At 58.5% G+C, this 24,450-nt stretch overlaps 1 protein-coding gene across 5 annotated transcripts in view; it reads right to left on the bottom strand.

The window, feature by feature from the left end:
* The window catches only part of LRRC8A (leucine rich repeat containing 8 VRAC subunit A), a 32,299-nt gene extending 7,927 nt beyond the window's left edge, over positions 1 to 24,372 (bottom strand). For 2 of the 5 annotated variants that reach the window (XR_002826357.1, XR_002826356.1), the window contains exons 1-4: positions 24,238 to 24,372; positions 20,939 to 21,045; positions 7,395 to 9,547; positions 1,835 to 2,461 (exon numbers count right to left, since the gene is read on the bottom strand). Coding sequence is in view for 3 of the 5 variants with exons in the window: in XM_023744453.1 (XP_023600221.1) it covers positions 2,186 to 2,461; positions 7,395 to 9,539 (2,421 nt within the window). In the remaining 2 variants the exon portion in view is untranslated. Of the gene's footprint in view, positions 1 to 661; positions 2,462 to 7,394; positions 9,548 to 20,000; positions 20,060 to 20,938; positions 21,046 to 24,237 lie in introns of those variants that run through there. The other 3 variants (XM_023744453.1, XM_006103153.3, XM_014445566.2) reach the window with 3 other exon arrangements.
* Between the last annotated feature and the right edge of the window lie 78 nt (positions 24,373 to 24,450).

Below are 24,450 nucleotides of genomic sequence, written 5' to 3'. Positions count from 1 at the left end.
ATTACTGGGTTCCAGCGGCTAGGCCCTCTGTGAAGACGCCCCCCACCCCCACCTGCATCATTCTCATGAGACAGCCTCAGAACAATCCTGCAACCCCACCCTTTTACAGATGAGGAAACTGGGCCTCACATCAGAATAGCAGAGCTAAGATCTGAGGCAGGCCCAAGCCTCTGCCCTTGACCCCAGCACCTTCAGCAGCCCCCCGAGGTCACTGAGGGCCCAGGGTCACTTCAGCCCCCCTCTGCCGAGCCCTGGGGACTGGCTGTTGGAATGACAAGAACCTACGAGAGCACAGAGAGGAAGTTCCCGTTATACAGATGGGGACGAGGCGGCCACGGGAAGGAAGGCACCTGCCCAGCTTCCTGCAGGGATGACGGCCCTGGGACGCGGGCCTGAGACGACTGGCCCCCCATTCGGTGCCCTCCCCGCCGCCTCCCCAGCAAAGCTCATGAGGGCCCCAACCACAGGCAACCGGCCGGCAGGGCGCCTGCTGGCTGTGGAACCCCTGGCCGGGCCCACGCCCACCCTCAGCAGGTGCTCTGTCCGGCTCATGTCCACGGGCGGTGAGAAGAGCAGTTACCGATCTTGTAGGGGCCCAATAAACGGCCGCTCCGAGCTGAGGGGAGGGTCTCCCCACAACATGGAGCCCTCCGGAGACTGCTTGCTGTTACAGATTTATTTGATATTTGAACGAGTCTACAAGTTCAGACCCACATGTAACGGATTGCTTCGTGGTTGTCGGAGGCTAGTGTGCGTTATTCTGAGGGTAACATTCAATGACGCGACGCAGAACACACAAATGGACAGAGACGTGATCGTTAAGACAAGAGACGCTAAAACGTGCCTTAGTGTCCAAGTGATTGCTCTAAGGCGGGGACCCCGCTGACTGATCTAAAGTGAGGTGGCTTCTCACCACCAGGCGCCGAGTGGGCCACGTGCGCAGGCGCCTGGGACAGAAACTGGAACCCGAACCTGGGGAGCCTGCTCTTCTAGGGGCGACCCCCCCACCCGCAGCCCCGCCTCCTCCCACAGTCTGTGCTGACGGAAGCAGCTGGGGCGAGTGGTGGCACTGGGCACACTCATGACACATGAGGTGGGAAGCAGAGTCCGGGCGAGGTAGCTCCTCTTGGCTCCTTAACACTGTGACGAGGGACAGGGAGGATGGAGCACCGTCGTCCGGGATTAGCCAACCCGAGTCTCCTCCCATCTTGGCAGCTCCAGAACATTCTCTCTGGCCAACGGCCACAGAAGTGAGCGCCTGCCAAGACACATGGGGGAGAAGGAAAACAAGACACCAAAAACAAAACAGAAAAGCCCCCCCCGCCCGCCCCCAGGGGAGGAGAGGAACAAAGAGAACTCTGGACCAAGGTCACCAGATTCGGAAGACACCCCGGGGGGAGGAAACACTCAGTCCTGCCGCGAAGCTGCGCCCACCCTGAGACTCCAACTCACTGGCCTTTAGTGTCTTTTTTTTTTTTTTTAAGTTTTTTTCTTTTTAATACCCAAACCCTCAATTTTCAAAGCTTAAAAAATGTTTTACTTAAAAAAAAAAAAATCCAAAGCAGGTGAGGCCAGCCCCAGGCCTGGCCTTCCCACCTGGTGGCCTGCTCTCCGAGGGCTGGGCCGCCAGAGCCCAGCCTGGCACCACGGGGTGACCGTCCACAGCTTGCTCGCCCTGGCCACTCTGCTCAAGTCTGGGTGGGCACTAAATGCTGGCGGCGGCGCCACAAAGGAAAAGCAAAACAGCCCACTCTTCCTCACACCCCCTGTGAGCTTCCTGGGAATGTGTAAGTTATCTGGAGGGAGGGAGCGGGAGGCGGAAAAAAATAAATACCAAGAGCTAAGTTGATGTCCCGGGCCTCTGGCATGGGCTCAGCCTCTGGGGCAGAGATGGCCTCCAGGGCGGAGGCCTGATTGTCCGAACACTGAGCTCTGAGACAGATGACAGGTGTCTATCTCCCCAGCAGGCGCCTGCGGGGCACGAGTCTCAGAAGGAGAAAAGGGGCCAGCCCCTCAGGTACTGCCAGTCACCCTGGCCCAGCTCACGGCCAACCCCAGGCTCCTGTCTGGCCGAGAGGCTGGGCCGGTTGTCCCAGGGTTTCTGGGTTCCTGGGCTGGAGGAAGCGCCGGTGGTCCCACTGCTGGCCACTGCGGGCCAGCCCTGTGCTCGGTGGTCCGCCACGGTTCAGGCCTGCTCCTTGTCGGCCCTCCACAGCCGCTCCTTCACCTCGGGTGGCAACGTGTTGAACAGGTCCTCCTCCACCACCAGGCCGCTGCGCTTGAGCAGCGGGCACTCGCCCAGCTCCACGGGCAGGCACTCCAGCCGGTTGCCCCGCAGCTCGATCTGGGTCAGGTTGGTCAGCTCGCCCACCCGCGAGGGCAGCGACTGCAGCACGTTGTTGCCCAGGTGCAGGGCCCGCAGCTTCCGGCACTGGAAGAGCTCCGGGGGCAGTGCCTCGATCTAGAGGGAAAGGAGGGGGAAGGTGAGGTGGGCACCACTCAGACCTGAGGGCCTCTGGGTCAAGGCTTCCCTCCCTGGCCCTCTCCCCTGGGCACCGGCACCTTCTCTGAGGCCCGTCCAGCTCCCTGGGGGCCCAGCACCAGCACGATCTGGGCCAAACTCTGACTCACTTCCACCTGCACTGAAGGCTCAGCTCTGTGGTCACATCCTCCAGGAGCCTCCCGTGCCCTCCTGAGTCATCTCTGGCACCATGTGCCCCCGCAGTACTGCTCTCCCCGTGGTGAAACTGCTTGATCACCTGTCACCCCAGGACTCTGAGCTCTGAGAGGGCAGGACTGGGTCCACCTTGTTCCCCGCTGTCTCCAGCACCTGGCACCCTAAGAAGCCTATCCCGCTAGCCAGCTACTCTCAGCACCCCCTCCTCCACCGCCCAGGGCTCACCAGGAGCCAGGCTGTGTCGGTCCTGCCTGGTTAAGAACATCTATGAGAGCAGAGCAGCACTGAGAAGATTCCACACCCTTCCCTGTTGCTGAGAACTGGGAGAGCTCGCCAATGGGCGTGAGAACCCCAGCCGTGTCACCCCCCTTCCTGGGGCCTCCGTTTTCTCCTGTCAAGTCATAGGCTGTTCACGAGCGCACGGAGCCCAGTGGCAAGTCAGACTCCCCTCTTTCTGATTTTGCAAAAGCAGAATAATGGGCCACACTCATTAGCTTCCTACTCAGTCAGGTTTAACTCTTTTAACCCTAGAACGGACCTGTAACTATCCTGTGAACACTCGTCCCATTTTACAGACGGGGTAACTGAGGCCCCAGAGAAGCTAACTTGCCCAGCGGTTCACACCTGGCAGGTGGAGTCAACAGTTGAACCTGGTTCAACAGCACACACTCTGCTAAGTGTCTGCACTGTTGGTGGAACAAGGAGCAAACACGGGCCCGAGTGGGGCGCGCTGTCTGCGGGCACACAGGGACGGCCAGCCTCTCTCTCCCCTGCCCCTCCCCGAGTGTCGGCGAGCAACACGAGTTCTTACGGAGCCCGTCTGTCCTACGTCTGTCCTAAAACGACCCCCTTCAGAGGTAGCGCACAGGAGGAATCCTGCCGGCCCTAAGGTTGCTCTGCCCCTGTCCCCATTGTCCTGCCGAGGCGGCCAAGGCTGGGGAAGTGAAATGCACCGTGCCGAGCCAGGAAGGGGCAGCCTTGCTTCCGCTGACTCAGAGCCCCGCCACAGCTCTGTCCTGCCAAACACGGGCAAAGCCTTCCCCTCCTGGGCCTCAGTGTCCCCAGCTGCAGAATGAGAGGCTGAACGGACAGTGCCTCTCGGCTGGGATCGGCTGAGCCGGGGCCGCTGGGCGGACCTGGACTCCACCTCAGAGGCTCTACTCTCCCCGCCGTCCTTGGGAGAGGACACCATTCCCGGTGAGGACCTTGTCCTTCCAGCAGGAAAACAGTGCGGCCGGGGCTGGGCAGAGGCCACGCTAGGAGGGACACCGGCCATTTTAATGGAGACCCCTGGCCTGGGCTTCCAAAATGGCCACCGCTGTGCCCAATGGTCAGGAATGGGCCAGTTCAGGGACATGAAGGCGAGAGGACAGACGGGACATGGGCTCCAGCAGCACCGAGGGGCTAGAGCTTCCCAGACACCCCACTCCCCCCACAGCGGCACCCTCTGATGGCACAGCCAGTGGTCAGAGCCCGGGAACGGCCCCGGTGGTGAGCGACAGATCACTCCCTGCCCCCGCCATGAACTCTCTCCAGAGACACGAGAAGGGGCTGCAGTGGCTCTGCACCTGCATGGCCCCCTGTCCTCTGCACCTGCCCTTCTTCCTGGGGTGCTGTTCGTCCTGCTCTGTCCCACCTCCTCAGGGACCTCAGTGGCTCCCCCACCAGCACTGAAGTGGCCTCCAGTCTACCTGACTTTGAAAAAGAACCTCCCAGAAGCCTCTGGGGCTGCTCCATCATTCTCCAGCCTCCCCACAAACATCTGGAAAGTTGCCATCTCTCCTCAGCCCGCTGCGATCCAGCTTCCTCCCCGATCCGCCCTTGAAACCCGTTCTCCTTTCCGACTCCCTCGCGTGCCCTGAGCCCACACCCCTGCCTGGCCTTGCCCTTCTGCATCTACCTGGAAGCTCCAGCCAGACTGCCCGCCTGCCTTCCCCGAGCCTGGGCGATGACACCTGGGGCTTTGTGCCGACTCAACATGGCCTCTTGGACGTCCCAGGCCCAGACACCCAGCACCGGACATACAATCTCCTCTCGAAACCCGCGCCTCCTCCTGTGTCCTGTCTCAGTGACCATCCACCTACCTACCCGGGCAGCCAGGTGAGAAACCTCGCGTCACCAACCAGCCCACGTTCTATGAGCTCTACCCAAAGTCTGGAAATCCTGTCTCCCCATCCCTGCAGCCTCTGCCAGCGCAGGCAGGCATGCCCCCTCCCCTGTAGCTGCACAGCTTCTATCAGCACCTGATGCTCACCTTGCCCCGCCCCCCGAACCCACCCCTCACGGGGCAGCAAGAGCAATCTCTACCCTGCCCGTCAGCTTGCTCCTCTATTCCTTCATCAGCAAGAGCTCGGCCCATTCGCATTGAACAGAAAAAGCCCAGGTCCTTGTCCTGAGAGTCTGTGGCGGTAAGAGGAATGGGAACGAAATAAAGACTCGCTCACTGAAAGGAAGTGGGAGGGACAGGATGCTCCCCCAGCCCGGAGTCCACGTTCCAGGGGTGGCTCTCGTTCCTCCCCCTCCTCCCCCTCCTCCCCCTCCCCCTCTCCTCCTCCTCCTCCCCTCCTCCCCCTCGGCTTTCAGTTACTCAGGGATGGGACCTACTGGACTCCCCTTCTCACCTGGCTAACCCTCCTCATCCTGCAGGGCCGGGGAGAACTGCTTCCTCCAGGAGGCCCACAGCCCTGGGTTAGTCCGGGTTGAGGCTACTCGGTGCTGCTGCCACACTGTGCTGTGTCTTTCCCCACCAGACAGTGAGCTCAGATGGGCAGACCGTGGGCCTTGTCCACGCCTGTGTCCCCAGCCCCTCACTCACACTGAGAGTGCTCAGAGACACTGGCCAAGTCGGTGAACAAATGAGTGAGCGAGCCAGTGGACAAACGAATGCCTGCTCTGTCAAGGAAATCCTTAGCACCATTTAAACCTGGGCCTGAGCTGGGCCACTCCCAGGAGGCCCGCAAGGAACCATCAGGCCCTGAGGACGGAGAGGGGCTCCAGCGTCAGAGGAGGAGCCCGACCAGGGCTGGCCCAAGGGAGGAGAGGGGCTCCAGCTTCAGAGGAGGAGCCCGACCAGGGCTGGCCCAAGGGAGCTATTTTCCCTGTGAGGCCCCGGCATTCCTGGGGGCGGGACAGGATGTGATAAGCAATGCACTGAACAGGGTGTCAGAGGGGCTCCTTCCTGCAGACAGCATGCCTGCCTGCCACCAGCCCCTTCCTGAGGGTGACCTCAGCCAGCAGACATGACCTCACAGGCACACTTGGGCTGAGCAGCTGGGGTCGGGGACAGGATAGGGAGCCAGGCTGGCTGCTGCCCGCACCCTCCACCTGGTGGAGGGCCCATCAAGCCCTGGGCTGGGGCTGCGTTCTGGGGCCACCACGTGGCCCCTCACACCTTTAAAGAAGGGCTGGGGTTGGGAGCTCTCCAAACACGGCTTCTCCGCAGGAGTCCCACTTTCCGGGTGAGAGCACCCGCCCGGCTCTGGGGGCAGATTCTCAGGGTGAAGCCACCTGGGATCTGGCCTTCTCCCTTGTTCACTCTCAGGTAGTCTCTCAGTCCTAACGTGGAGGAGGGAGCAGGGTCTGCCACCATCTCTGACATATGGAGACAGGTTGTTTGCAGTCAGAGAGGCTTAGGGAAGAGGGGGCGCTTCTAAATGGTGCACCTGGACTCCGCAGTCTGAGTGACACCGGAGAGGCGTGTCCTTTCCTGGGCAGGGGCGTTTCAGGGGCTGCTGGGACGTGGGGGATGCAGGGACACTGCCCTCCCAGGGCTGACACACAAGTCTCTAACCAACGGGGCTGCTCTATGCCTCTGTGTTCCATGAGGCACAGAAGGGGTGTCTGAATCGGCCCCATCCTGGGCGTCCCAGCCCCTGGCCACAGAACCCATTGCTGCCCACTAGGAGCTTCCACCTTGAGAGGAGGGACTCAGTCGACCTGTTCCTTCCACTGTCGACCTCCTGCCGGCCCCTGGGCGGGGGGAGGTCCCCTCAGTGGCTGTGCTTTGCTACTGCAGAGGCCAGACCACAAAACCGCAGGAGCGCCCTGCCCCGAACCCACCCACCTGCCTCTACGGAGGGGCCTTGGGTGGGGGGCTTCCCAAGCCAGGCGAGGGGCCACCGCAAGGGACTGCAACGGTCTCCGGGCGTGGCCTCCCAAACGGTTTGCAGTTTCCTCTCCAGAGAGCAGGTGGTGACAGGCAGCCCCAATCAAGCCCAACTCTGCCCTCCACCACCCACATGCAGAGGGAGAGGGGAGAGCAGCGCACTAGGAGCTGTGGAGGCGGCTTGGCTTCCCCTCGGCGGACAGCAGCCACCGTGGTTCCCGTTCCTGCTGGACCCAGACTGACGCTTCAGCTCCAAATCTGGTCTGGGACAGCTGAGGAAATACCGCTAGGTCCAGGCTAGGTCCCGCCTCCCACACCCCAACCCTGAGATGGACAGAGAGAACCACAGGCCTTGGACCTCCTGCCCGGCACATCCCTTATGAGAAACCTGCACAAGGGCACCTTGGGGACACACCCCACGTGACCACACATCCCTCCTGGCAGAACTGCAGCATCTGTGGCAGAGACAGGCTCCCAACCTGCCGTCCTGACTTGGCAGGTCTGCAGTGGGGCCAGGAAGTCGGTATTTTTAGAAGCTCCTCCAAGGTCCTAAGCACCCCCACCACGGGCCACGGAGCCCACCCGCATGCCGAGCCAGCGCGGGGCACTCACCCGGTTGGCTGTGATGGCCAGGTTCTGGAGGTTCTGCAGGAGGCCAATGTCGGCGGGGAGGAAGGTCAGGTTGTTGTGGCTGAGGTCCAGGTAGCGCAGCTTGCGGCAGTAGAAGAGCTGGGGGGGGATCTTCTCGATCTTGTTGCGGTTCAGGTAGAGGCGCTCGAGGTTGGTGAGGTTGCCGATCTGGATGGGGATGTAGGCGATGTGGTTGTACCAGAGCTTAAGGCAGGTGAGGCGGTGCAGGTGCTGGAAGCTGATGATCTCCTCGATGGTCTTGAGGTTGTTGTCCTTGAGGTCGATCTCCTGCAGGTTGTGGAGGCTGAAGATGGAGTGGGGGATGCGCTCCAGGTCACAGCGGATCAGTTCCAGCTCCGTCAGGTTGACCATCTTCTTGAGGCTGTTGAGGACGATGAGCTTGGTGCCCTCGTTGTTGATGGACAGCTTCTGCAGGTGCACGCCCACGTCCGTGACCACCTGCGGCAGCTTGCTCAGGTTGCTCTTCAGCCGCAGCACCTTGAGGCGCTTGAGCTCGCGCAGCCCGTCGATGACGATGTAGCGGTTGTTCTCCGCGCTCAGGTTGCCCGTCAGGTGCAGCTCCTCCAGCGTCTTCAGGCTGTAGATCCACAGCGGGATCTCCTTAATGTCCGTGAACTTGATGTGCAGCGCCCGCAGGTTCTCGCGCAGGAAGGCCAGGGCCGGCGCCTCGATCTTGGCCGCCGTGTGGTACAGCCACAGCTCCTTGAGGCCCGTGAGCTGGGCGATGCTGGGAGGGATGGTCACGTCCGGGATCAGTTCCAGCTTCAGCACCTCCAGCTCCACCAGGTCAAACACGGTGTCGGGGATGCCGCTGAGCATGAACAGGTGCAACTCCAGCTTGTCCTGCGCGTTCTTGGTGAGCCGCTGCCGCAGCTTGTCCAGCGTCCACTCGTTGTTGAGGTTCAGCTGCCGCAGCTTGTTCTCGCTCACCTCTGACAGGAAGACGGCGAAGCGCTTGGAGTAGAGCGGGTCGTACTGGTCGATGAGGTGGAGCATGAAGGCGAAGTCATTCTTGACGTCGGGGATGTCGCTGTAGCTGCTCTCTTCGCGGATCGACTCGAAGGAGTACTTCTTGAGGGAGCGGCGCAGCATCCACCACAGCGTGTACATGCAGATGAGGCCGTAGAAGATGACCAGGCTGATGTAGAAGGACGCCAGGATCTTGAAGAGCGTGGCCAGGGGGTGGGCACACCGGTAGGTGCGGTAGCCCGTCAGGCTCTCGATGTCCACGGTGCAGTCCACGTCGAACTTGATGTTGTGCACGTAGTAGACGGTGTAGCAGATGATGAGGATGAACTTGATCACCTTGATGATGGTCTGCCGCATGTAGAGGCGGTACACGATGTCCCCCTCCTCCACGTGGGTCCGGAACTTCTTCACCTTCTCGAACAGCGCCTTGGCCTGCTCCCCCTCCTTCTTGTCCAGCACGCCTGTCTCCGAGCGGTCCACGATGCCCTGCTCGATCCGGGACTTGGTCCGCTGCAGCATGGGCACCGTGGCCTCCACGTCCTCGCTGACCGTCGAGGACTTCTTGTCCATGGAGCCGTTCATCTTGCTAAAGGTCGGCTTGGGGTCGCTCTCCTCTACCACCGTCTCCGACAGGGCCCGCGTGGTCCAAGGCGAGTCAAAGCACTTGAGCAGGATAGACACAAAGTGCTCCAGCTTCGAGCTGGTGCGCGGGAACTTGAACCAGAAGTTGCTGCAGGCCAGGAAGATGAGCGTGTGCAGAAGCACCAGGTAGGGGAAGTACTTGGCGAACCAGTGCAGGCGGTTCTCATAGCACACAGCGTCCACGTAGTTGTACTGGTGCCGATCCAGGTCGTACTTGATGCCCGTGGGGCCAGTGTCAGCGATCGGCAGGATAGTGGAGTTGGAGTAGACGGGCTCTGCCCAGCTCCGGAAAGAGTCGTTGCAGGAGTCCTTGGTGACCCACTTACAAGGCAGGCAGATCATCTTGTCCTGGGTGACCTGCAGCGTGCCCCCAAAGACTGCGATCATCAGCATGACGATGGAGATGTAGTCGGTGAACACGTCCCACCACGGCTTCAGGATCCGGTACGCTGGCTGTGTGTCCGCAAAGTAGCGGAGCTCTGTCACTGGAATCATGGTTCAACCTGAAAGGCACCCATACGAGGGGGTTACTGCAGGGTAGCCTGGCTTTCTGGGACCCGGGGGTCAAGGGAAGGAGACAATGGACTCGTTGTCCAAAATTCCACCTCGAGTCTAGCTGGGAGCCAGAGCCTTGCCACCCGTGGGGCAGCCCCCGGATCAGCCTTCCTCCAGAAACCACATGGTCACCAGGTGACTGGGAAAGCACTGTGGGGGACGGCAGGCAGCCTCCCCATTTAACAGACAGGAAGACTGAGCACTGAGGTGAGGACCCACGCTGACAGATGGCTAATTCAGGCTCACAGGAGCATTTGAGATATCTGGCTGGACCCTCTCCTCTTACTCAAGCATGTTGAACTCGTGGCCCGCGGGCCGTATGCCTCCTTTATTTGGCCCGTGTTAGCCTTTGAGTTTGACATGCTTGCTCTTACTGATCAGACCGACTGCAGGGGCTTGTTGAAACCACCAGTTCACTCGGAGCCAGCTGCCACGAAGCTGCGCCAGTGACCTGAAGAGATGTCTACAGAGTCTGAGAAAAGCCAAATGCAGAGAGGGGGCTTAATGTGAACTCACTTTTGTAAACCAAATAGGGAAGTCTGAGCGCTCCTAAGTGTGTGCATATAGTTATGTCCATACACGATTCCGGGAGCACTGGAGGGACCGGAAAACACACACAGTCGGAGGAGCTCCTGGGTGAGGGGACGAGAGAACAAGACGTTCTCGGCCGGGAGCAGGAGGACAAGATCATGAATATGCACTATGGAAAATGATCGCTGGTCATGTCCGTCCACGTGTGTGTATAAACAAATTAAAAGCAGTAGCAGCAGGGTCTGTCCCAAAAGAGTCCTATTCCGCGGATCTCGGATGAAGCCAGGAATTTGATTTTTTTTTTAGGGGGGGGGTGATTTTTAAAAAATATATATATATATTTCTTTATTGATTTCAGAGAGGAAGGAAGAGGGAGAGAGAGATAGAAACATCAATGATGAGAGAGAATCATTGATTGGCTGCCTCCTGCACGCCCCCGACTGGGGATCAAGCCCACAACCCGGGCATGTGCCTTTGGCCGGAATCGAACCTGGGACCCTTCAGTCTGCAGGTCGAAACTCTATCCACTGAGCCAAACCGGCTAGGGCGGGTGATTTTTTAATACATGACTTCGGTGACACTAATGATTGGCCAAGTTTGGGAAACACTAGCTTAGAAGCCACATTCAGGAACTCCAGCCAGTGGAGTACAGGAGGAGTGCCACCGAATAAACGTGTGCAAGGCCTCTCCTCCGTGGTCGCTCTGCCAAGGCACGGTGCTCTCGTGACGAGCAGCGTAAGACGAATGGGATGAGAAAGGTACCTGATGCTCGCGGGAGAACGAGGCGAGAAGTGAAATCCCCTGTGAAAACACCCCCAGGGCCACCACTGCTAACTTGTCAATGAGCAATAACATCCTAGTCCTTTCTGTGTATATTTCTTAAAATAAAATTGTGATTTTGCTTTACACCCTATTTTGTCATCTAGACTTTAAACGAAGATTAAATCCTGTGTTTTGACAAATGGACCTGTTTCTCTTGGGAGAGGAACAAGGGTGTCCAGGTTATGGGACTGGACCACCTTATTTTGATTACTAATAATATAAATAATGACAATAGTAATGAATGTTTCATGAAACAGGGCTTCCCTGCAAACTTCCCATCCTGTCCTAGACTGAGCATGCTGGGATGGGTGGGGAGGACAGAAGGAAAGCAAAACAGGACCATGGAAAAACTGGGGCACTGAGATGGACGTGTGCAGGCACCGAGCTGGCCCTCACCATGGGGTCCCCTCGTGGAATCCCTTAGATGCCAGGAAGAAGGGCCTATCTTCAGCCCCATTCCACAGACGGGGGAACTAAGGCCCAGAGAGGTCGATCCATCCGCCCAACGTCACTCTTATAAACTGAGGGCAGAGCCGAGACCATGCCCCCGAATATCCGTCTACCTCCCGCTCGGGTCCTTTACCAAGGTCTGGCCTTCTCGCCACCTCCCCAGAGGCCCCTGCAGCAGCGGTACCGAGAGACAGAGCACAGGAGTGCAGCTTCCCACCCCCCGAGCCAGGTCACTGCGGGGCCAGCAGACACCAGGTCCGCCTGGGCGGGCGGCTCCATCCCAGGTCAGCCCTCCTGTGAGGCCAAGAGGCGCAGGCCAGGAGCTGCCCGCCCCACAGGAAGGCCCAGGCCCTCTAATGACCAGCTGGCTCCGCACCACCCACTCCTGGGAAAGTGGCATTCCAGGGGGGGCCTGCTGAATCAAGTAGCCAGCCACCGGCTCAGACACCCGGACATTTGACCCACCCCTCCTGGCTCCCCAAGTCCTCCTCCAGGGGGACACCCAATGCCTGGGGACCGGAAGAGAGGAAGGACCAAGAGGAGAGGGCCTGCGGGCCTGCGGCAGCCTGCCCTGGAGAATCCAGAATGAGTGGGCCATGGCAGGATGTCAGGCGTGGGGGGTGGCGGCAGTGTATGACCAGGCAGGATGTGGTTTCAAAGGGGGAGTGGGTGTGTCAGGACTGAGAACGCCCAGCCTCCTAGTGAGGAGGCCTCTGGGCCCTGCTATCCTGGGCTTTGCACATGCTGCCTTCCTGACTCCTGGCTCTGGGGCGGGAACTTCTCACAGCTGTTTCCAGGGAGCATGAGGCTCAGAGGCGCGGGAAACAGTCCGGTCTGCTCTGTCCCAGATGCCTGGCTCTCACCCCTCCACTGTCAAACACCTGGTCTCGAAGCACATCCTGAACTCTGCTTAGCCCTTGGCTTGGTCCTGTGGGGCAATAAAAGTGACCAAGGTGTGTCCCCCACTGCAGGGCCTCTAGGTCCAGTGTGAGTGCGGAGACGGGTGGGAGAGGCAGAGGAGGGCCGGATAACTGCACCCGTGTGCAGGGAGGGCACTGTGGCCACAGCAGAAGAGATGGATGCCAACTCCGTGCTGAGGAGGCTTCAAGGTGGGCCTTGGGCAAGCTCCGCACGGGCTTGCAGCTTCAGGTTCTGCACAAACACGAGGGCAGGACACCGCCCTGGCTGCTGGGAGGAGTCCATGCACCTTCATGCTTTTGCAGAGCTTAGTGCAGAGTGGGGCGGGCAGTCAGTTCTGGCTGGTGCACAACTCTCCTCAAGCTCTTCACCACCTGGGAGAGGACCAGATGCTCATGGGGACAGGAGTCTTCAGCACACAGTAGGTGCTCAATAAATTCTGAGGGTCTCAAGAGCGCCCTGAGAGGGGCATAGGGCCAGAGTGGGTGTAGCAAGGGGGTGGGCCGCAGGGGTGGCAGGGAGGAGAGGCAGCCTCGGTTGCAGACCTGGGCTGCAAGGGCAGAGGGAGGAAGCAGCCCAACCCCAAGGCCCCTGGGGAAGCGACGGGTCCCCCACAGGTAGGGAGCTCCCTGCAGCGACCCGCCCCAGAGCCGGTGACTCAAAGTGACTCAACACCCAGACACCCAGTTAGAGCAGCTCCCCATTCCCAGGCTGACTGAGGGCCGCGCCCAGAAGCTTCCCAAGCCCAGGAGGTGCACATTGTTTTGGTGCCATTTTTCTCCTCAAAGTTTTTTCTTGTAGTAAAACACGTACAACATAAAACTTACCATTTTAACCATTTTCAGGTGTACAGTTCAGTGGCCTTAAGTGCAGTCACATAAACTGTCCCCCTTAAACACCAACTCCCCAAGCTCTCCCACCCCCCAACCCCTGGCAACCACCATTCTACTTTCCATCAATCTGACAACCCTGGGCCCTCCTATCAGTGGACTCACACACTACGTGTCCTTTTGTGTCTGGCTTATTTCACTTAACATAATGTCCTCAGGTGCACCCATGATGCAGCATGTATCACAATGCCCTTCCTTTTTAGGCTGGATAATATTCTTCATGCCCATTTTACAGATAGGGAAACTGAGGCTCGGGGACAGTAAGTTACAGAGGGCACCTTCACATCGGATCTCTTCCAGGAGGCCCTTCAGCTGGAGCAGACCTCACCTGACAGCTGCCCCTGGGACACACGGGGCATGGTCAGGAAAGCACGGAAGGAAAGGGGGCAGAGTCAGGGGAGTGGGGCCTTTCCTTCTAGCCATGGGAAGGCCTGTTCAGGGCGTTTCCTGCAGACAGTGCATCCGCCCCTCCCTCGCTCAGCCCTCCAGAGCCAGCAGTGCCTCCTAGCAGAGGAGTAGAAACGGCTTCTCTGCCAGGGCCTCAGTGTCCCTGTCTGGAAGGGAGCAGAGAATCTGTCAGATGTACCCATATTCTGTAAAAGGTGGTCAAGGTACCAAGGGGCGTGTGATCACAAATCAAACACAGAACTCCTAGAACCATAAGAAAAAGGGCAGTCAAGCCCTGGATGGTGTGGCTCAGTTGGTTGGAGCGCTGTCCCATACACCGAAAGGTGGCGAGTCCCATTCCCGGTCAGGGCACATACCCAGGTTTCGGGCTCGATCCCCGGTTGAGGCACATATGGGAGGCAACAGATCAATGTTTCTCTCTCACATCAATGTCTGTCTGTCTGTCTCTCCCTCCCTCCCTTTCTTTCTCTAAAATCAATTTTTTAAAAACCCTCAGGTGAGAATTGAAAACAAAAAAAGATAATCAATTGGAAGAAAACAAATTGGCCAAATATATAAATAGACAAGTTAAAGAAAAAAATGCAAGTGGAAATTAATGCATGAAGTAATTATTAATCTCACTACTAATCAGGGAATGCAAATTAGAACAATCAGATGCCATTTCACTCCCCTGCGCCTGGCAGCAATGTTGAATTCCTAGAGGACGGTCGGACACACAGGTCCCACAGGCCAGCAATTTCTCCGAGTTGCAGCTCTTGGAGAACAGCTTTACACATACATGTGAAGCCATGCACAGGGATGCTCACTAGAGAGTTTGCTGTTCCTAATAGCAAAACGTCAGCAACACGCTAAACATCATCAAGGGGCGGGAGGATAAACTGCTCTAACATACAGCTGAACAGGGAAGCAAAGAAAACGCTACCTGGATAGACAGACCTCAAAAACGAGCTGAAAACAAGCTACAGACCGATACACACGTTACATAAGGTTTTCCATCATGTGTATACCACGTGTAGTGACGGCATAAAAACATGCACCGTGGGCCCCAAAATCAAGGTAATAATTTCACTTAGTGGGGAGAAAATGGCATTGGAAAAGATGCCTTCCTTGCGCCTGAAATAATTTGAGAGAGAGATCGGGAGCAATTATTGCAAAAATCAAGTCTTGAATATAAAAATGTGTTTTAGTTTTATACTTTTCTGTGTGCTTAAACTATTTCATACAAAATTTACCAAAACAATCATCCTGGTTGGCCTTCTCTCTGGTCCTCACACCTGCCAGGCTCAGCTGGAGGCAGTGGCAACTGGACTGGTCGCCAGGGCAGCAGATTCAGCTCCCTTCCAACTGGCCTGCTGCTCACGTGTGCAGCGGCACCTGTGGTCTCTGAGGACCAGCAGGTTCAGCGTCACCCTTCCTGATCCTGCCCCTGCCCTGCCCCCAAGAGATGTGGAAGTGGGCAGGGTGCAGCCAGGCAGGGAGAAGTGGGCTCAGGTTCCTGCAGCCGGGCTGCAGCATCCCTGCTCCTGCGAGTCAGAGAAGCAACCCGGAGGGGCCCCACTCTCCCCTGGGCCGCCGGCTGATCTCAGGACTGCAAAGAGCAAGAGCTTTGGAGTTGGGGAGACCCAGGTTCAAATCCAGCCCTACCATGAAACAATTCCATGACCCCAGGCAAATTATTTATTTTATTTTTAAAAATGTTTTTATTGATTTCAGAGCGGAAGGGAGAGGGAGAGAGAAATATCCATGGCGAGAATCACTGATCAGCTGCCTCCTGTATAACCCTCACTGGGGATCGAGCCCACAACCCAGGCATGTGCCCTGACCAGGAATCAAACCATGACTTCCCAGTTCATAGGTCGATGCTCAACCACAGAGGCACACCATGCCAGGCAAATCTGGTACTTTTATAAGGAGGAAAAAATACTTGGGAAAAAGCCAAAGGCCTTCCTCACTGTGTGGTTTCTGAGGATCGTAAAAGTTTACGAGAAGTACCTGCCATCCACTGCGTTAGAAAAAGGCCAGGCGCTCCTGCCGGCCCCTCCCAGGGGGCAGGCACTCACCAGGCACAGTCCTCACTGGGGGAGCGAGTCTCAGGGTGGGTGAGCTCAGACCCACGGCTTTTCCCCTCTGAGCCTCAGTGTCCTCAACTGTAAGAGGGAACTGTTACAGTCCCTGCCTCAGAGGCTTATTGTGAGGATGACACATAAGACGATGCATATTGTGTGAACCCAAGTCTGACACAGAGGAAGGCACGCTATAGTTACCACACCCAGCTGCCAGGGCAGAAAACCGCCCCGGATTCGGGGTGTGTGTGTGTGTGTGTGTGTGTGTGTGTGTGAACACCCAGGTGAGGGCTGAGCTGAAAACACAAATACCTACAGGCCAGACCAGACACCTAGAGGCCCCCAGGACCACCCCTTGGGTATTAAGCCTGGTCCCCGTTGTTGATTTCCTCCTTAAGCTTCTTATGGACAGAAGAGGAGTCACGCTGCCCCCTCAGTCCCCGAGTAAGACCACCCAGCAAGCTCCAGCCCCCGGCAGCCTACAGAGATTTGGCTTCCACACCTGAGCGGTGGCAGCAGGCAGGGCAGCGGGTAAACAGGGCACAGAGAGCCTTTTGTTGAAGCTCAGAGAGGCTGGGAAAGCTTCCCAGGCAAGAGGGTAGGGGGGAGGCTGTCTCTCCAACACTCTCCCAGGGAAGGGGGCAGGGCCATTTCCAAGAGGCCCCGGAACACACTGGGTCACTGGCCTTGTCCCAGGAGGGCTCTGAGCCTGTGAATCTGCTCCTTGGTCAGCGCCCCCAGCCTCCTCTGGTCCCAGAGCCAGAAGAGAGAGGAGGTGACCTTGTCATAGTGCACACAGCCCACACCCGCCCAAGCGCGGCACTGCCCTCTAGGCCCCCACACCCCGCTGGAGTGAGTCAGCAGCTGTGGGCTGGGGGCGCTGCCTGGCCTGGCACTCTCCCTGCGGAGAAGGGCACACCCTCACTTCCCCGGGAAGGGAAAAGGGGAGACATTCTGGGCCAGAGGGGGGAGGGGAACAAGTTTCAGTTCTAAACTGCTCTCACATTTGGGCTGGGCCTCCCAAACAGGCTTGTCCTCCTGCAAATTTGCAAGGGCGGGGCCTGCCTTAGGGATAAAGGGTGCCAGGTAAGGGACACCCACCTTGGACTTCCCCCACCGGGAGCAGGAGGCCAAGCTGGAGGTGAGGGCTCCCCCCGCACCCCTCCAGGCTGGCATTAGCACGGCTGGTTACTGACAGGCTGGTTACTGACACGGCACCCAGCACTTCCTGTGCCTCAGCTCCCAAACTCCACCCAAACCAATAGGTGGCTCCAGTGTGTGACCTTTGGAAAGCCACTTGGCCTGCCAGGACTCTGGTTTCCTCATCTGTAAAATGGGCTGATGAGTCCATTCCTTATAGGGTGGTGATGAGGACTGAAGGAGGCAGTCCATAGAAACTTCTGGCCCAGTGCCTGCACTGTAATGTTAGCTGCTGTTATCGTTATGGTAAGTTTTATCTGAGCCTTTAAGGACCTGAAGTCTGAGGCCCAGGGAGGTTAAGTGACCTGTCCGAGGACACAAAACTAGGCGGTGGGGAAGATCACCCCAGATCTGACTTTCCATTGTGCCGATCCGCCTCAAAGGCTGGTCTCCTGGGCCTCCCCAGGCACCCAGACCCGGAGATGCTTCCCGGAACGAGGTCCCTTTTCCTGAGGGAGGCAGGGAACCCCGGCAGGCCATACTCAGAGGCGTCTGCGTCTCTCAGGTGCAGCTTTAAGGGAACTTTGGAAGGGAGCCCAGCTCTGGGTCTGGGCCCAGAAGCTCGGTGTCGGGTGTGGGCCCGTGGGGCAGAGGCCTTAGAGACAGGTCTTGGTCTGCTATGAATACCAGTGCCCTGGCCGGGTGGCTCAGTTGGTTGGCGTGTCCATCGTCCTGGATGCCAAAAAGATTGTGGGTTCAATTGTCAGGGCACATAACCAGGTTGCAGTTTTGACCCCCAGTCGAGGCGCGTACGGGAAATAACTGATCAATCTCTCTCTCTCCCGCTCCCTTCCTCTCTCTAAAATCAATTTTTAAAATGTCCTTGGGTGAGGATAGAAAAAGCAGCACTGCCTTCTGGACAGGCTACAAAATGTGGGCAGGAGCACCCCAGGTGCCGGTGCAGCTTCTGCTGAGATCCCAGGGGACCGGGGCCGCGGGGGCTGCCCCCTGGGATGCTGACCAGGGCACCAGCTGAGAGGTTTGAAGGATGGGATGGATTGCCAGGCCGCCCCACCCCGTCAGTGCACCTGCCGACACCCCGACTCTGTCGAGGGCGTGAGTTTGGCAGCGCCTCTGAGATGTCCAGGTGGCACGTGAGAGCTGTGGAATTTTACAGTCACTCCGGGCAGAGCCTATATGGTGGCTGTCTATTTAATTCTGAGGTTTTCCGCCCTCAAGAGAGGCCTGAATGTAGAACTTGCTACGAGATGCAGCAGAAACGCATCAGGGGAGTCAGCAGGGATGTCTGTGGCTGGCAGTGAAAGCTATTCTAGGAACGGCAGCCCCACACATCCTTGAGGAGGGAAGGTGAAATGTCCCCACCCGACACACATTCGGGAGGTCACTAACACCCCGGTCCTGAGGGGAGCGCAGCCGGCTTCAACACCCAGGGCGTCGGCTCTGGTGGCAGCGGGACTCTGTCCCCAAAGGCGGGGCCGGGGCTGAAAGCAGCGCCCTGGTCCGTGACCACCGGCCTCGTGACAGCCTGGGAGCTTCTTCCAAGCACAGATTCCTGGTCCAGCCCCCAGGCTCTGCCTGCAGGTCCCTGGGGCGGTGGGCGCAGGGGAACCAGCGTTTTCAACAAGCTCCCAGGAGACTCTGAGGTACCCCCGCCCCAAACCTGAGAACCTGGAGAAAAGGAGAAGTGGACGGTGGGGTGAAAGCACAGGCTGCCAGGGCAAACAGAACCAGGTTCGGGTCCTGGCTTTGCTGTTTAGCCAACTTTGGGCAAGAGCCCTGGTCCCTGCCAGCCCTGGTCCCTGGCCTGTAAAACGGTGACACCACCTCCACAGGTGGCTGTGGCAGGGAGGGTGCAAACGTGTGTCATGACCTGTTACTGTGCCCAGGGCTCAGATCGCGGCCACGGAGGACGACCACGGGGCCCGAAGGCCCTGCTGCTGGGAGGAGGGAGGAGGAGGCAGACAGGCCAACTCCAGGCCACGAGCCTGAGAACCCTGCCACGTGAGGGAGACTCCTCGGGCACAGATCTCCTCCGCAGCTTGATCCTGCCAAGTCACTCCCCCGGTTCCACAAAACCAGGCTGCAGGCCCCAAGTCCCTCCTGCCCAAACCCAGCCTGAGGTCTCTGTGCCCCAACAGAGCATCTTAGACCCAAGCCACAGCGCCGGCCCCTCCATCTTCTCATCTGCCCACCCTCAAGGCTCAACCCTGAAACAAGCATTCCAAGAGCATCAAGACCAGGGTTTCTGCCAGGAGCTGCCAGGGTAAACTGAGTCAGGGCCAGACTCAGGCAAACGCCACAACTCGTGGTATCCCCTCAACCTCCCAACTGCCCCCCTGCCTTAGGCAGTCAGGGAGGCCAACACCTAAAGGCCAACCCCCCCGGCCGGCCCATGCCATTCCCTCCACGCCGTCCCTGGCACGGAGGAGGAATTCTGATCTCAGATAAGCAGGACCTGCTGCTTCCTGCTCATCGCTGGCCAGAGACTTCAGCTCAGGCCTCCCTCTCCGCAGGACAGAGTTCCTCAAATCCAACAGGAAACTCCTACAGGGCAGGGCCCAGATTTGCTGACCTTGTCCCAATAAACAGGAGAGTCAACAAAATCACACCCCAGGCACTTCCCACCCGCCTCTGCGGCCGCAATGCCCCAACACACTGCTCAGAACCCCGCATGGAGAGGGAAGGGAGCGATGGGCACGGGAGAACCACAGTGTCCGGACCTTCGGACAGGACACACTCTCAGACCGCCCCTTGCCTGGGAGCGAGGCCCAGGGGTAACCATGAATGAAGCAAGAGCAAGCGGTGAACAGCAGCGGTAACAGGACGTGCTTTTGGATAAATAAGCCAATAGCAATAATACATGTGGAAGAATATACCCCTCCCCACTCACACTTCTGGGGAGGGGGACCTCGGGAGACTTTCACTTTCCACATGACATTAAAACCAAAGCATTATAAAAACAAAATCAATATGCAACTGTGTTGGTAATCACAAAATAATAACAACAAGATTATTATTTCTTTTCAAATCCGGGCTAGGGAGGGCCAGGCCTCCCTTCACAGAAAGCCGAGGTGGGAGGTGGATCAGGGAGGCCTGGGGCACGGAGCTAAGGAACTGGCCCGGGATTCCAGGATCAGGTTCAAGTCCCATGTCCCTACCTTCTTTCCTGATGAGTTTGGGTAAATTGCTTCTTCCCTCTCAGCCTCAGCTTCCATGTCTGTAAAAAGGGGGTGAAACCACTGTCTGAGCTCCCTCAAATGATCAAAGGAGGTCATGGATAAAGGTGTGTTTTCCAAACCATAGAGCCGTCTATGCACACACCGCCATGATTAGGGAGCGAGCTCTGGGACACACACTCAGCTAATGCCTTTCCCTGTATCAGCATATTTAATCTTCAAACCATCCTAAAGGAAGGTGAGGTACTGATATTATCCCCTTTTTACCCACGAGGAAACTGAAGCTCACAGCGGTCCACAGTCACTTATGGAGACAGCTGAACGCAAACCCAGGTCGGACTTCAAGGTGTCGGTCCTGACCAGTGCATTCTCCTACCTTTAGGAACTGTTTTCCAAAGCGTAGGCCAAGGAACCCTAGTCCCCAAAGAGGTCCATCCACACGATGAAGTAAGTGTGGGGAAACACGACTTGCTCGCTCCTTCTCAGAGACTCATCATGCTCACGTCAATGCACTCAAGGCTCTGAGAAGTCCTGCAGCAAGGACAAGTCGTTGTTTTCCGCTGTGACCAAAGGAACTGGCGTTCCATGGAACACACCTTGGGAAATGTGGTCATGAGACAGTATCCACAAGCCAGACTGACAAGATCTGGGCTGAAGGAGAAAAACCAGAGGTTGGCAACGAAACTGAACATTGGTGTTTGAAGAGGACAGCAACCACGTACTACTCAGCAGGCCACTGAGCTGGGAGGAGCAGGAAGAATTCTGTCCTCTGTCACCTCTGCCCTGGACGCCCGGGACCCACAGTGAGAAGAGCAAAGGACTACAGAGACGGAGGAGATACTGCCCTTTGCTCCCCAGGCCGGGGAAGGCACCTGAGCGGAGGCCGCGCTGGCCTGCAGGGAGAGGGGCCCAGTCCTTACCCCGGGGACGGCTCTGCTATCTGCGTGCTGGCTGTCGGTGCTGAGGCTGGCCCACTTCTGTCTGGGCAGGGTCCTGGCATTTCTTTCGCTCCATGGAAGCTGCCTCCCTGCGAGGAAGCAAGAGCTGCTGTCAGCAGGGATGTGTGTGACTATCAGCGTTACCTGCTGTGCTGCCAACACTTTCTGAGTGCCTGTTTGGTGCCAGGCCCTCAGCTGGGCTCTGGGGTGACAAGAGGGAATCAGACAGTCTAGTGGGGAGATGCCAAGTCGACAGTTACCAGTGGCTGTTGAGAGCCCAGGGCCCTGCTGCGGGGAACCCAGAGCCTCTGAACAAACTTCCCCTCCTCCACCTCCTCCACAGGAAGCCATGGGAGCATGAGGACACCCGAGACCCACACTGACGGGGTCGGGGCAGGCTCCCTGGAAAAGGTGTTGTCTGAGTTGACTGCTGAGGAAGAGTAGGAGTTGGAGAAAGAACATTCCAGGCGGGAGGAACAGCACCGGTTTGCCTAGAGGGGAAAGAACATGGCATCTAGAGAAGGCTGAGTGGTCAACCTGGCTAGACCCAGGGCTGGAACTAGGATGTGGAGAGAGGTGAGCTATTACGGGGTGAGCCAGACCCAGGCAAAGAAACATGATTTCAACTCAAACACAAGGCTCAACCATTGTCTATTAGTCAAGAAGCATTTAGTGAGCATCTACTACATGCCAGCACTCTGCTCAGAAATGTTCACAAGAATGAACAAGACAAGTTAGCAGGGTGGGGAGCGTGTGGGGTAGGGGAGCATCTATATCCGCCGGAGCTGGGAGTGTGGTCCAGCCATCAGGGAAAGCCAGAGGACAAGCAGGAGTTAGCAGGCAGGAGGCGGGGGGAGTGCAGACAAAGTAGCTTGAAGGGTGCTAGGAGGGATTGTGAGCCTTTCAACCACGTATGCCATGAACACTTATCCCCTACTCAGTGCTAGGCACTGTGCTGGAGGACAGAAGCAGAGGATGGTCTCTCCAGCCCCCCGGGGAGATGGTAAATCAGTAATCCCACATCCGGTGATGGCAACTAGGCAGGGAAGCACCTAGAGAAGCACGAGGCAGAAGCCAGAGGCCATCTAAGCCAGCCTCTACCCCCGCCCTGCCTCCTCGGCAAGGATGGGATGCACACTACGCAGTCCAGTCACTAGCCTGGGGCAGATCGGGACTAGAACTCCAGCCCCTGGACTCCTTGAACCGACTCTTCCACTCCTTCCTCCTCTAGGAAACACACAGTGACCAACCCTGCATATCCACCCGGAGCTAATGCCTCTTTCCTCCGGGCGGCCTCGTCACATTTCTATTATTAAGCTGCAGCGATGTTTTCCTGTCTGCCTCTCTTCCGTGACCGCAACTCAGACCAGGCCAGGAACCGTGCTCTCCTTGCACCACTCCCGGACCAGGCCAGGCACTTCCTGAAGGATGGCTGCGTGAGTGAATGAATGAGCCAGGGATGGAGACAGTGTGCTGGGCTCTCGGATGCCACATCCATCCCACCTGACTCCTCAGGGGGTCGTAGACCTCCTGCCTATGCCTCCGTGTCCCCACTCAGGGTCACCTCCACTCTCAGGAGCCAGGAATCAGACTGATTCCTTCTCTCCAACTCCTACCAGCCAGGTCCAGGCGGCAGCCCAGGGCCCAGCCACGTCCCCAAGTCCTGACCTATGAGGGTTAAACCTCAGGAGCCCCACTGCCCAGCAAGGCCACTCCAAGTCTGCAGAGGAAACGCTTCCTCATGGGCGTGCCAAAGGGATGGAGTACAAAAGCGCCTGGTTGCGTTCCAGGGGGAGTCACGAAGATGTCTTCAGCCCCTGCTCTGTGCCCCCAGCCCCCGGAAGGCAGAGGGGCGCTAAACCCAACCCCAAAGAGCCTCTAAAAAAACCGGGAACACAGGGAGGCAGACATCATGTCATTCGCGCCCAGCATCTTCCCAAAGCCAGCCTCGGGCACAAGTCATCTGCCCTTGCCTCCCCTGTGAGCCAGAGGAAGACTTGACCTTCACAAAGGCAACGCCAACGTGAGTGAGCTATGGGCACTGCACCTGTCCCTCTGAACAAACTCCCACTCCTCCATCTCCTCCACAGGAAGTGTCATGAACAACAGGCCTCCCCTGTCTGCCTCCGGTCTGTCTGTCTGCCAGTCCGTCTGCTCGGAGGGCAGGACACAGTGTGGCAGGGGCTATAGGGGGTCCTGATTGGAAAGGCCAGAGAGGCTCCTGGGAGGCTTTCCGCTCCTCCAAGTCCGTCCTCCACACTTTAGGCCCACATTCCCTTTCCCTCATCAAGCTCTCTCCCTCCGCATCCTCAAAAAGCTCCCTGGGGTAGGGCGGGGAAGAGGTAGGTCAGGGGACTGTGGTCACCGAGGGGCGGCCCCACCCTTTCAGTCAAGTCCCTACCAGGGGGAGGCTGCCAGACACCCCCAACCATCCTCTTCCTTTCCAAAAAAGGCAGCAGTTGCATCAGCGGGGACCAGCCCCATCTCGGTTCATTCCAGTTCAGATCAAGGGGAAGAAGCCGTCAACCAAAGGGGCAGAATCATCATGAGCCACAGGGACCCGGGGCGAAGTGCCTCCAGCCTGGGAGCCAACTCTGCGGGACCCCCAGCTCCCCCACAGCGGGCGGCCGGACTCATCAGATCTGCCCCGAGGCCCATCTGGATGCACAGGACGTGGCAGACTGCAGGGCCTCAGACCCAGGACCGGTCTTCCCGGGGACCCCAGCCCAGACAGGCCCCAGAGCCTAGCCGGGGACCCGGTCCCCAAGTCGGGGCAGTGTTCCCGCCGGATCAAGAGGAGGAGGGGCCCACGGGGAACGGAGGGGTCGGGAGCCCAGGGGAAGAGAGCCGGGGGAGCCTTTGAACGTGAAAAGGAGCTGGCAAGGGGAGAGCCCAGAGGTGGAACCTCTACGAAGGGGGGAGTGTGCGTGTGGAGGGGTGAGGATCTGGGGGAACCCAGGGGATGACAAGGGGACCTGGGGGAGCCGAGGCGGAAACTCCCAGTATGTAGAGCGCAGGGAGGCACGGGGTGCCTGGGAGGGGGCTCGCGCGCCGCGGCACCGGGGAGAGGGTGCGGCCCCAGAGACCCCGGGGATGGGGACGCCGGACGCAGGACGCCGGACGCAGACAGAAGGACCTGCCGCGGGAGGCCCCAGGGAGCCGGCCCCGGTGGGAGAGCTGGAGCCGCCCGGATGCCTGGAGCCGGCAGCCAGCGGCGGGCGTGTAGGAGTGGGTTTTGAGAGGTGACAGCTCGCGCCCCTTCCCCCACCCCACCCACTCACCTGGGCCCGCCGCGCCCGGCCGCCCAGCAGGCAGCCCTTGGGCCCCCGCCGCTCAGTCCGGCCACCGGTCTCCGGGCCCCTCCGGCGCCTCCTTTTGTTTGTCCCTCACTGCACCACTCAGTCTCCTCCGCCCCGGAAGTGACGTCACCCAAGGCGCGAACGCGGCGGCCAGGGCGTCGCCATCTTTTTAAGGGGTGCCGTGTCCGCGCCCTC

The sequence above is a fragment of the Myotis lucifugus genome, unplaced genomic scaffold (assembly GCF_000147115.1).
Source record: "Myotis lucifugus unplaced genomic scaffold, Myoluc2.0 scaffold_465, whole genome shotgun sequence".
Classification (NCBI taxonomy): Eukaryota; Metazoa; Chordata; class Mammalia; order Chiroptera; family Vespertilionidae; genus Myotis; species Myotis lucifugus.
This window is presented reverse-complemented; position numbering and strand designations above follow the sequence as displayed.